The following is a 13333-nucleotide window of genomic DNA, read 5'->3' as shown; positions in this document are numbered from 1 at the left end:
CATGTGTGTATGGTTTTATTAAGAGACGGGGTTTCATGTAGCCCAGGATATACTGAATTCCCGATCCTTCTGCCTCTACTTTCCTTCTGCTGTGATTATGACTCCAATTCCCACACCCACCTTCTGTTTAGTTCTGATTTTTTTTTCTTTTTCTTTTTTTTTTTTTTTTTTGAGACAGGGTTTCTCTGTGTAGCTTTGGAGCCTATCCTGGCACTCGCTCTGGAGACTAGGCTGGCCTTGAACTCACAGAGATCTGCCTGCCTCTGCCTCCCGAGTGCTTTAGTTCTGATCTTAAGTCAGTTTTATAATGCTCTGTTTCTGTACTTGTGTAAGTTTGTCTGTGAATTCTCATTGGCAGCTCTCCCAAAACAGAATCTACTCTTATTGCTAGGGTAGCTTCTGCAGTTGTAGTTCAGTGCTTGGGAAGAGAGTAAAACAGTCCTCAAAAGTTATGCATGAGAAATGTGATGTTGTTTTTCCCTATAGAATTATCTGTAACCTTTCTTGTGTTTCCACACAAATGTCAGGAGCTCCAAAGAAAGTGGCCAGGCTGTTCTGCTTCGGCGCTACTTGTATTTTGTGCCTTTTTACCCTGCCAGACTCCCATGCTTTCCTCTCTTCTCCCACCACAGCTTTCCAATGAGAATGAAACCTGCAGCTTGGCAGTCTCCATAGGGAACAAAATAGACCAGGACCTCCTCCCCTCCGCGTTCTCTGTTAAGCTCAGGTTGTGTACTGGTGAGACGAGAAGCCATAGTGTAACAACTTCTCACAGAAGCTGATTTCAAATGTCATGGAGGGGCATATACACCACTAACTGTTAGCAGGGTCTGGGATTGCACAGGCATATTACATATTATATGTAATTACATATTACATATACCACATAAAGCTCATTTGCCTGGTTATGCACGGGAGGCCATAGCTAATTTGATGATTCATTGTGTTGGGGTGTTTTATAAATAACTGCCATGAATTGGAGGGATACTCTCCAAGTGAGTTCTGCTCAGATCTCTGAAATGAAGTTTCATGGTACCTTCAGGAGCACAGTGCCCTAGCAGTCAGTTTCACTGTAGGTATTTTTATAGCATAATTACCAAGATAAAGAGTGGTTTACCACAGAAGCACATAGACCTCCTGTACCCAGCTGCCCACTTAATCTCTAAACTCAGTCTGTGTGAGGTTTATTCTTATGGGCAAAATAAGATCGACATTGCTTGTGAGAGAAGGTAACTCAGATTGGAGGGCCTTGACTTGAAACCAGAGGTAGGTTGGCCTGTCTGTTCTTCCAAAGACAGTATTGAATTGCATTCACTTGCACTGCCATGATTACAATATAGCACATATGTTACTTGACTGCTATGACTGTTTTCTACCCCTCCCCCATCCCTTTACTTTTTTAAAAAAGAGGTAGGGTCTTGATATAAAACCAAAGCTGGCTTTGTAATCGATGTTCTCTTGCTTTGGTCTCCTGAATGCTGAGATTATGTGTGTGCCACTGTGCCTGCTGCTGTTTGAAAATTTAATTGGCGTCCAATTACCATTATGATATTTTTATCCCTGAGTGGATCAATATGAATCATACATTTGGCAGTTTCTTAACACTAATCAATTACCTTTATCCTTTTTCTGGGCAAACTGTTACTCTATTGCACTTTATCAACAGCCAGGTTGATATTTCAATGCCAGGAATAAAAGTTTTTAAAACTGAGGTTTTCTAATGATTCTTGCTGCTTTGTCAAAGGTGTTGTACTGTTTGGTCTCTTCCCAGAAAACTGCACACCTATCTGCCCCATCAGGGTGGATTATGGCCAACTGTGCATCAATATGCAAAGGCCAGGTGATGTGCAGAGGGTGCTTAGGGTGGGTGGAACACGATGATCTCCTCAGTCTCTCTAGTCAGCAACATTTATTTTTCGTGTGTGTGTGTGTGTGTGTGTGTGTGTGTGTGTGTGTGTGTGTGTGTGTGTTTGCGCGCATGCTCAGGTTGAGTGCAGGTCCCCAAGGAGGCCAGTAAAGGACATCAGATTCTCTGGAGCTAGAGTTACAGGTGATTGTGAGCCTCCAGATAATGATGCCAGGACTGAACTTGGGTGTTCTGCAAGAGCAGGGAGTTCTCTTAACCACCGAGTCCAACTCTTAAAGATAGATTTAACTAGCGATCATCATCTTTCCAACTCTTTTAGATTTAAATGGGGACCATTTAAGAGAGTTTTTGGGTTGTTTTGGCTTTTAGTTTTTGTGAGACAGGGTTTCTCAGTAGCTTTGAAGACTATCCTGGAACTTGCTCTGTAGACCAGGCTGGCCTTGAACTCAAAGAGATCTGCCTGTCTGAGTGCTGGGACTAAAGGCATGCACCACCACCATCTAGCCTAAATGAATTTTTAATTGTATTTCTTTTTTCCTCCTGTTGGAGGAGTGATGCATTCATCACAGGTGAAATCTAAAGCTAGAGATAAACGTCACATGCCCAGGCTGGTGCCTAGAAGGTAGCTACTTGTATATTTACCTTTTGTTTCCTAAACAACTCAGAAATAAAAACTTTATCTTTAGTTTTCTGTTGTATTTACCAGAAGTTATCATAAATAGTAGGCTCTTAAACAGAGGTCACATGCCTTAACTCAGATACTTGGCCAGTTTTATAATCCCAGCATTTGAGAAGCTGAAGCAAAAAGATAAGATTACCATTAGTTTGAGGGCAGCCTGACATACATAGTAAGGTTCAGGCCAGCCTGGGCTATAGTGTAAGACCCTGCCTCAATAAAAATGGAACAAAACAAAAGCCACCAAAAAGTGAAAAAGAAGAAATTTGGTTTAGTTTCCTGTCATGACCAATGGCTATTCCTCCTAGATTGTTCACTCTGTCCTATGGTCTTTGTGGAAGTAAATTGACAAATAGAGTTTTAGTCTCAATTTTATTGGGGTTTGAGGTCGACCTGTTAGAACCAATTCCATAGAGTAATGTTTATCAAATTCTGTTAGCTAGAATACACTGGAATTGATTTAAAACTTAGCAAAAATGATCGTAATTTTTTGAGATGGTAGTTTAAAGCAAATAAATCAGAAATCTAATTATGAAGTTTTCAAGTTCCATAAGATTTGCACACAGAAAAATGTCTGATGTACATATTAACCCATGACATTTTTTAAAAATCTTCTCTTACAGATTCTGAAAACATTTGTATTTTGTAGAAATAAAAAGTATGATACTTTACACGTTTCATTTATTTAACTGAAGAAAATTTTTTAGAATGAGAATTCTACAGCAGAAAGTACAATTTCACATTAAGTTAAAAAAACAACAACAATAAAACCGATTTTATTTCCTAGAACGTAGTGTATGATACTAAGATTTAAACAGAGAAATCCTTGTTTACCGAGAGGACCAATGATAGTTCTTGCAAGAGATGCCCAGATGCAGCGCTGGAGGCAAACTATACCTTAATCCTGCATCTGGTACTATTGAGGGCAGGTAGTGAGACCTAGAAGTGACCGACGGGAACATCCTCAGCCTGTCCTAAGTGACATGAAAGAACAAGATGCAAGAAGCTGTGTCAGCAGAATCTTCGCATGATAGCAGTACTGTGAGAAGCAACTGGGAGAGCCCAATAACCCTGAATCCCAGGAGAGCCCCAGGGTTTGGTCTCCTATCTCTTACTTGCCATTGATGTAACTTCTTGGAGTTTCAGTTTTCTTCCCCGTGTGGGTGTGGAGAAAGTTTTAGTGTTAACGAAACAAATTGCCCTGAGTCGTCATTATTATGATTAGTTATCATTGGCTGTGCTATTGGGTTTTACAGTTTTGTAATGTTATGATTTTAAACAGACAAATTCTACTCTAATCTCTCATTCCTACTTCAGCTTTATATAAAAATTAGGGAAAGGAATGTTTAAGCCAGGCACTATGAATTTTGAAAAAAAAAATAGATTTGTTGCTCTAGAGCATAAAGAATCATTAATAAATATAATTTTCAACATATTGAAATCTTATTTATATAATTTTGAAGGTTTTTTTATTTGTTTGTTTTGTACTGGAAACTGATCCCAAGGCCTAGTTCATGCTAAGTAAGTACTCTACCACTCTCCCACACCTCTTTAAATGTTAATGATATGCCTTAACAAATATATTTTAAAAGTTGATTCAGAAAAATGTGTTTCAGGTTCTTCCTTGCTCCTATATGTAGCAGTTACTTGTGTTAATCCTTGGTGTATAGTAGTGAAGAATGCCAGTGTAGACTGAGATGATCTTTATGGACTAAGGTCAGGTCAGCTGTGTGGCAATTCTCTGAACCGACCTAGTTTCTGTTAGACCCCCAGGAAGTGTCAACAGTCATATACTAGCTGGAGTTACAGCAAAGTAACATGATTGTAAATTGTACTGTACACACTGAAATTGGTCTTGCGAATTCTAAGTAGAAACAGGGCATTATCAAGTAGTTGGTAAGTACAGTAACTTATTTCCATCATTTAAAGTCGTTACAGTTGCAGCTTAAGAGAGGTTGGGGTCCTAGGTTGGCAAAGTTCTTCATTCAGCGAGAGGGCCTAACCATGTAGGGTCCTGGGTTACTAAATTAATCCCTATGATTGCTTTCCTCACATGTATGGAACCTTCCTTCAAATGTAAAAGAATTTTTTTTTTAAATTACTTTACATAGTAACAGTTTTCCTTATGACTTTGTCATACATCCTTACTCTGGGTTGATGCCTACCGCTTCTTATGTAGTCACACTCCTGTATTCCCTCTTTTACCTTCATATTCCTACCAACCCCCACTCTGTTACAAATTTGAAGTGTTTTTATATAGGCTTGTGGTTACAGAGATGACCTATCCTGTGTTTCTGCTCCGAGGCGAAACTTCAACTGAAGGTTTTAGTATTGTGCATTTTATATGGCATATATTACATTGTCTGTCCTGTCCTACTTGCAAGCTGATATAAAAGTCCAATGATTTAGAGCTCATCAAATTAATCATAACACTGAAACATTTGAACTCTGATATTTTAACATATTTTCCTCTAAGTTTTAGCTACCATATTGAGACATCAGTAGGGATTTGTAAATAACTAAAGCTTCAGGATCTAGTATGTCAAGGTGAAGCCAGAGTTACCAATATGTTACTCAGACTAGGTTTAAACTCTTTTTTAATTTAAATTAGAAGCAATCGTATTTTACATATCAATCCCAGTTTCCTCTCCTTCCCATCCTCCTCTGCCCCCCACCAGTCCCCTGTCTCGACACCCCCACCTCCAGGTTTAACTTCTTAAAGCAGACTGGAGGGCAGCAGCAGGAAGAAATGGTTAAAATCTGATCACTTGATTGGAGGTCAAGGTCTGAGCTAAATTTCAGTCCCTCACCTGCTGTTCCATTAGCAGATTCAGTCTGCATCCAAGCTTTTCTGCACACTTAGCCTGGCCCCCACTATGACCTGGGATTGTTACAACTGCTTATGTCCACTCTCTTTTGTTATGTGTTGTAAGTAGGGCTGAGTTTCATTGAGTGGGAAAGAAGCCTGGAAGGATGGTGATAGCATCACAGAACCATGTGGGCCTTGCCCTCTGGAGTGGTTGGCATTGGTATTTTTAGCCTGCATTTCTGACCGAGGTATTTGTAAAAGTAGAAAATAATGCACACCTCTTTAAGTGGGTATGCTTTGTGCTTACTGTAATTTGTCATTTCATGAAAGTGTCCCCTTCTTTTGTTTTTAGATATAATACTTTGCCAAGCAGAAGAACCCTGAAAAATTCAAGATTAGTGAGTAAGAAAGATGATGTTCATGTCTGTATCATGTGTTTACGAGCCATCATGAATTATCAGGTATGTGTTGAATTATTAAGTGCTTGCTTCAATCCTTTAAAAGATTTCGATTTTTCTCTCTCTCTGTGTATGTGTATATGTTGGTGTTTGTGTGACTCTTTGAAGTGAAGATTGTGATTTAATGAGATTCTGCTTAGAAAAGTGATTCATTCTCATGCTCAATATTTAGTTCCTTGGCTGCATATAATTTATCACACAGTGAGACTGTATCTTACGTTACTTGGTAAAAGTTTGTTAGCACCACGGGAAGCAAGCCTGTACTTGTGAGTAAGAATGGACAGCTTTAGAACATCACTAGTGAGAGACTTGGGGCACTAGCTTATGTGGTGGTTGATCAAGAGGTTAGAGTTATTGTGTGTTAGCACCAATGGTTCCTAATCTCCACAAGGAACATGGGGAACAATGTCAAAAGTGCACATTCCTGCTTTAGATGGTTATACTGTGGGTTGACCTCAGTCTGGCAAATAGTATAGCATTATGAATTTGGTTAATCTTACAACACAGTGGAAATCAGTGCCTGAAGGATCTAGGGTAAATGAACAGGGCCATAAGCCAAGTGGGATAAGAAGTTAAAAAAAAAAAAAAAAAAAGGATTTGTATCTAGTGGAGACTAGATACATGAGGGTCCATGTTAGCATTCTAACCCAACCTTGGTGTGTAAGTGGAATGTAGGAAGGAAGCATGCTTTGATCTTTCCCCACCAATTAAAACTTTTCAGTGTTTCTACAGGTAGATGGTCTTCTAGTTCTGAGAATGCCGTAATCTATAGAAATGTATCAAGAGCTTGCTTTCCAGAGAATAAACATGGCAGGACTGCATTGATATAGTCTATAGCATTTCTGATCATAATGATGACAAATAGAACCAAAGCCAGCTAACTACATGGTATACTTCTTGGGTCTTTTATGTCTGCAAATTCATGCACCCACATATCCCTGTGAGACTGGTAGAGTTACCACCCATTTTACTTATGAGAAAACTGAGAAGTTAAGTAATATCCTCCACAATATATGGTTTATAAGTTGTACCAAGTTCGAATCCAAGTAGGCTTTGAACCCAGGGAATTATTATTGCTAAATACCACAGAAAAAGTAATGAGAAAAGGGATAGAAATGCCAAAAACGAATATGCAGTTTTAGATTGGCCACTAGGAGAGTGTCACTGAGGAGGCAGCAATTAGGAAAAGTAAGTGAACTCATTGAATAGAGCAAGGGCTATTAGAGAAAGAAGAGTCTAGGCAGGGGGAAGCCTGGAGCAGGAAAGGAAGTCTGGTTGGCTAGGGCAGAAGGAGTAAGGAAAAAAGAAGAGGAAAAGAGAGATAAAAGGGATTATGTAGAATTTTATAGGCCAGTGAAAGACTTGGCTTTGTTGCAATTAGAAAACTAGTAAGGCATTCTGAGGGCATAATGTGTCATTTGCTTTATAGGGATTGTTAGGACTTCTGTGTTTAGCATTAGCCTGTAGGTACAGGGGCAAGAGGAGGTTACTGGCAGTAACTGGATGAATATTGGTGATGGTATGGCTCAGAATTATAGGATGAGAGATGAGACAAGTGGCCAAGTTCTGGATCTCTTTGGATGGATGGTCGGGGCCACAACATTTGGTTATGCGTTGATGTGAGTAACCAAGGTGGTACCAAGAAAACAGTTTCATGGTTGGGGGTCACCACAACATGAGAAACTATAGTATTAAAGGGTCACAGTGTTAGGAAAGTTGTGAACCACTGACTCTAGAGTTTCCCTCTTATTGTGTGTTTTGAAAGACACTCCTATTAGGCCTTTGGCCTCCTACCCCTGCAACTTCTTGCCAAGATCACAATAGATAGCATACTTAGCTAAACCCCCTGGCTGGGCCTCATTCATCTTGCATGACTTATTAGTAGAATCAGACACAGCTTGCAGCAATTCCTCTGGCTGGCTTCTGCCCCCTTGGCTACTTCCCAGACTTTCTTCTTGGCTTTTCTCTCTCTCCAAAGCTTATATGGAGTGCCTTGTGGTTCATATTAGGGACCTCCTCTCCACCAGTATCATGATTTCCAATGCCATTTGATGCTAATTATGTTCAAATACATGTCCTACCCACACCTCCACTTCAGTATTCAGACTGGCTTATCTAAGCACCCACTTCAGATCACTATTTATATGTAAAATTGACATCTCAATTAAAATCTACCAAATTGACTTCCTAATGATCTCTTTGAAACCTGCTCATCCTGCAAACCAGTAGATGGCAACTTCATTTTACAGGCTATACCACCAGCCCAAGTGTTCGGTTTTTAATCAACACTGAAACTTAGCTACTTCATAACTGTCATTTTGCTACTGTTATGAATCATAATGTAAATATCTGATATGAAGGATATCTGATAGGTGACCCCCAAAGGGGTCGAGACCCCACAGGTTGAAAACAGCTCCTAGACCTTGAGTCTTTGAAGGGGCTGTGCTGTGAAGGCTAGCAGGGAAATGCAACGGTGTAGCTGAACACAGGTTCTGGTATCAGCTGAGGGTTCTCTTGCATGGTATGTATTCTAATGGTAATGAGTTAGTGGAGAAAGACAAATAAGCATGCAGAACTTTCTTTCTTTCTTTCTTTTTTTTTTTTTTTTTTTTTTTTTTTTTTTTTGGTCTTTTTGAGACAGGATCTCAGGTAGACCAGTCTGGCTTTGAACTCTCGATTCTCTTGCCTGTACCACCCAAAGTGTTAGGGGTGTAGCTGTGTGCCTCCATGCTGGCTCATATCATCACATTCTTGAGTAGGTGAGAGAGAGTGAGGTCAGGGACTCAAGTGCAGGGGTCTGGCTTCCAATTGGAGCATAGAACTTTTTATCTCTGAGAGGATCAACATGCCAGGAGCTGTAGAAAGCTGTGGTTTAACTTTGGTTTTCTGGAGATAACACCCTGCTGTGTGGCCCATGTTGACCTCTAACATGTTGTTTTCCTGCCGCAACCTCAAAAGTTTTTCCCCCCCTCTTCTTACTTTCCTATTGTCCATTGATTGCATTTATTTTCTCAGTGTGAGAGGAAAAAGATGAGAGCTGTGTGTACATTCAGAAGAGATAGTATTTGCCCAGATTAGTAGAATCCAGATTCTTGATGTGGACTGGCTTGTTTGTAAGAGTGATAGGCAATTGTGCATCAGAATGGCCATTGCCAGGATGGGGTCTGGGGGAGGGGAATGAAAAGCTGGGAGTGGTCAACCCTAGGTGGATGGTGGCGTCATCCTGGATGCTTGGCAAATTTAGATTTCAGGGCTTCATCTTTGAAATTCAGAGTAAACTGGTCTGGGAGAATCTTGGATATTCAACCGGGGCTTAGTTTTGTTTGGTCTTAATAGCGATTTTATGAGTATACAACTTTCAAATCACTAGAAGTAGAGCTTTTCATGAGTTTAATAAAGAAAACACATTGTTCATTCATAAATAAAGGAAGGATGCCCATGAGCAAAATAACCCTTGACAGTGGATGGCATCATTTAAGAGTCTGGTGGGAAGAAGTATGTTCTCTCACTGGCATGCTAAGATCTCAGTTGCCTTTCTAGAAGATAAGAGTTTCATGAAGCAGAAATGTCAGTGGAGTTTGGTAGTGTTGGGAACTGGATCTAGGGGCTCACACATGGGAGGCAGACTCTTCCACTGAGCTATACCACCAGCCCAAGTGTTTGTTTTTTAATCAACACTGAAATTGGCTGCTAATGCTTTCCCTTTCCCCTCTGCATTTCAGTATGGTTTCAATATGGTCATGTCTCATCCACATGCTGTCAATGAGATTGCACTCAGTTTGAACAACAAGAATCCCAGGTAAGCATCTTCTGTAATGTTCAAGTCCCAGGGAAGCAGAGAGCAGGTCAACATTGACCCATTTTAGTAGTAAAAATCTCCCAAGAGTGGCTTCCTCAAGCTGGACTGACTGCAAACCCTTGGCTGTGCAGAATGTTCCCTTTGACCTGGTTAAACTCTTCTAGGAAGTAGAGTTGAGCACTGGTGAAGCTCTTGCCCTTCCCTCTTCTTTACCTTTCATTCCCTGGGTAACCCAGTTCTTTGAATCTATACTGAAAAATTTGATGGGCAGGAATAGGTTGCCAATTCATCCCAGCCATGAAGACCAGAAAATATTCCTAAGAGTGTAGCTACACCTGCTAACATGAAAGCTAAGCAGCCCACTGTACCCTTATTTATGTCTTTTGTTTCCTTGACACATGTAGCTTACTTAAGAACTGAAAAAGAAACACAAACACAAATGTGTGTGCATTATTTCCTTTTACATGTACAGTCAAGGCAAGGACACATATTGTAATCATTTGACTCATTATTTGCTTTTTGGTGTAGTAAGATATTATGTCTTCTGGTGGTTTTCTGCATTTCAATTGAGTAATACTCTAGCTTCAGATACCCTTTTAAGAATGGAAGAATTATCTAGAAACTATTAATTCCTCTTTAAAAAAAAAAAGCCCTCTGATTATAAATTGACTCTTCTAATTTCAAAGGGAATACAAATTGTAAAGCCCCATATACATATTGGATATTTTAGTCTTGTGATTGCTTTTGTAGTTTTCTAAAATCCAAAATAATCATGCTTCCTTGTTCCTGGCCTTCTAGCACAGGGAAGTCATCATTCATTTTTCTTCAGACAAGCGACATTGTGGCACATCAGAACAGTCTTTGTTAAGAGGTTGGCAGTAGCTTTTATTCTAGAATAAAAAAGAAATACTAAAGTAGTCTTATGATGAAGAAACAATGCTGTTTCTTTCTTCACATTTTATTTGCAAACTTTGAATTCATCTCTAGCTTCTTCCAAAATGATTTCAGATGCAACTTTATTTTCTTGAGTCAGAGAAAATCTTTTTTCTATTAATACAGCTGTAACCTGGCACTTTCCTGGTCTCCAGCATAAGAAGCAGAAATGCTAGAAACTTATCGTGTGGGATTTTTACTGGCTCTGATTCTAAAAGTGAAATGCAAAGCATTACTTGCAGTTAATTCTGAATTCTGTCATGTTATATCCTATTGACAGTTAAAACTGGCCACCCCAACATTCTGTAGTCACTGCAAATTGCATACTTAGGAAGGTCCGTGTGTGCTTGGTGCCCTTCAGTGACTAAGATTTAATGAATGTGCGGGCCAGTGCTCAATTCCTTGAGTGTTCATCCTGGAAGGAGCAGCTGACTCATTATGTCTCCTTTTGTGATTTATGTTTTTCTTTCCTCTTGTTTTGACAGAACAAAAGCTCTTGTCTTGGAGCTGTTGGCAGCCGTTTGTCTTGTTAGAGGCGGGCATGAAATAATTTTATCAGCTTTTGATAACTTCAAGGAGGTAGGACGCACAGTTTGGATAAGAGTACACAAATGTCTCACATCTTTGAACAGAGCAATTTACCTTTTCATTGATTCTAGGATGAAGGAAGCATAAGTAGCTAATTTTCCTGAGGCGTTACCCGAGTTTTAGTTTAAGTGTCCTATGCGGCCTAATGAAGCTCTTTGGGTGTCTATTTCTATCTATTCACAGTATTCATTTCCTTTTGAGCATGGGGAACGGTCATTTGGCAAAGAGGCTTTGATATACACATACAATGAATTAAGGTTTATACAGTGTAAATTCCAGTAAACTTTATGAGCTCTTTTATATAATTCCCTTAAATCCTGTTTATTTTCATTGCTTTGCTGAATGCTATCTATGTAAACCCATCAAACCTGTCAAATAAGGACACCCATTATAGGATTTTTATAATCTTAACTGAGAGGTGCTATTATGCATGCTCAAACACCCCCCACAAACCTATTTTCCCACCCTTCTCTATTCCCCCACCCCCCCACACACAAAGAAGAAAGTTAAAACTGGGTGTGGAGGTACACAGACCTGCAATCCCAAGCACTGGGCAAGATGTGGGGGTGGGAGGCAGAGAAAATATAAAATGATTTGGCTACATAGTGAGTTCCTGGTTAGCTTGGGCTGCATGAGACTCTGATGTTCCCCCCAGCATGAAAAATACCCCAACAACAAAACAAGGGACATATTTGGTTGAAATAGAGAATGAGTGCTGGGACTGTGTGGTATCAGTGGTAGATGGTAAGTGGCATTTGCTAGCATGTACAAAGTCCTAGATTCGGGTTTCTGCTAATCTCAAAAACAGAGGCCATTAAACACAGGTAATGTGATTCAAGTGCGTCTGCTACGAAAATCTGAAGACATCTCTACCAAGGAAGTAGCCTGTTTTCCTTTGGCGTCATAGGCAGTGCTGTAGCCAAGTAGACTGCCTGTCTGCCTGCCTCCTCCTATGCCACATCTCTGGCCACTTTAAGTGGGGAAAAGTACAAACAGCCCTGAGAGAATGTTGAAGGCACTCAGAGCATCAGGTTGATAGGCTACTTAGCTAAGGTATGCGTTAGCCTGGCAATACTATTTAATTCCAAATAGTTCTGCATTAAGACTCAAGCTAGTTAGGTTTAGTGGTAGAAGCCTTTAATCCCAGCACTTGGGAGGCAGAAGCTGGTGGATCTCTGGGATTTCTAGGGCAGTGTAGTCTGTATGGTGAGTTCCAGAACAGTCAGGGCAGTATAGAGACATAAGATCTCAATCAATCAATCAATCAATCAATCAATCAATCAATCAATCAGTCAACCAACCTTCAAGCCAAGCTGGTTTAAATATGGTTCCCGAGGGACTTCCATAGGTGCTCTGTCATCTTTACTGAATATGTCTGGAAAACGATGACAAAATGTGTCTTGAGCACCAACTGTACACCAGTGCAGAACTAGCTACAGACACTTCTTCAGTGCTGTAGTTTCATAGAGGACTTTCAGGTAGCAACATGGGCAGCTCAGTCAGTGGACATACTAGGCTCAACATTTGTTCTAATTCTTAGATGTCTGTCCTGAGGAAAATAAAGGGAATGCAGAATTTGACAGGAATTCGAGCTATCCTCCCAACTGCCTTGAAAGAGGGGATGGGGTGTTGTGATTCTGTGATGGCTGGGGATCTCTTAACCTGTGAGCAGTGGGCTTTGGCCAGTTGCTCCCTATCTAGCCAGTGTTTAATGATTCTGATGCATATCTTTGCTGTAATGCTCATCAGGGAGACAACCGAATAATAATACCTTTAAAACTTATTCCCTTAAAAATGCCTCAGTGGTAGTGAAATCATTCCTGAGTCCTGAGAAGATAATGAATAATAGGGAATCTTTATGTTCACATCTGACTTCCAAAAGAAAGGAAATGTATAAATGCTTGTCTGTGAGTCTATATTTTATATGTGACATATAATAAGGAGGTACATTTGGGAGAATATCTTTTATTAAGAATTTATTTATTTATTATGTATGCAACATTCTGCTCCCATGTATATCTGCACACCAGAAGAGGGCACCAGATCTCATAACGGATGGTTGTGAGCCACCATGTGGTTGCTGGGAATTAAACTCAGGACCTTTGGAAGAGCAACTAGTGCTCTTAACCTTTGAGCCATCTCTCTAGCCCCAGGAGGATGTCTTTAAAATACAAGGTAAATAGCATATATTGCTTATATAACC

The 13333-nt window shown here is 40.0% G+C and overlaps 1 protein-coding gene across 1 annotated transcript in view; it reads left to right on the top strand.

Moving 5' to 3' along the window:
- The window catches only part of Fmnl2 (formin like 2), a gene marked incomplete at its 5' end in the record, with an annotated part of 268668 nt that overhangs the window by 200980 nt on the left and 54355 nt on the right, over positions 1-13333 (top strand). Inside the window, 3 exon segments of the mRNA XM_027420415.2 lie at positions 5705-5813; positions 9533-9609; positions 11028-11121. Coding sequence (XP_027276216.1) covers positions 5705-5813; positions 9533-9609; positions 11028-11121 — 280 coding nt within the window.

This window comes from Cricetulus griseus, chromosome 6 (assembly GCF_003668045.3).
Source record: "Cricetulus griseus strain 17A/GY chromosome 6, alternate assembly CriGri-PICRH-1.0, whole genome shotgun sequence".
NCBI lineage: Eukaryota > Metazoa > Chordata > Mammalia > Rodentia > Cricetidae > Cricetulus > Cricetulus griseus.
The sequence above is the reverse complement of the archived record's forward strand: the minus strand, read 5'-3'. Positions and strand labels throughout refer to the sequence as shown.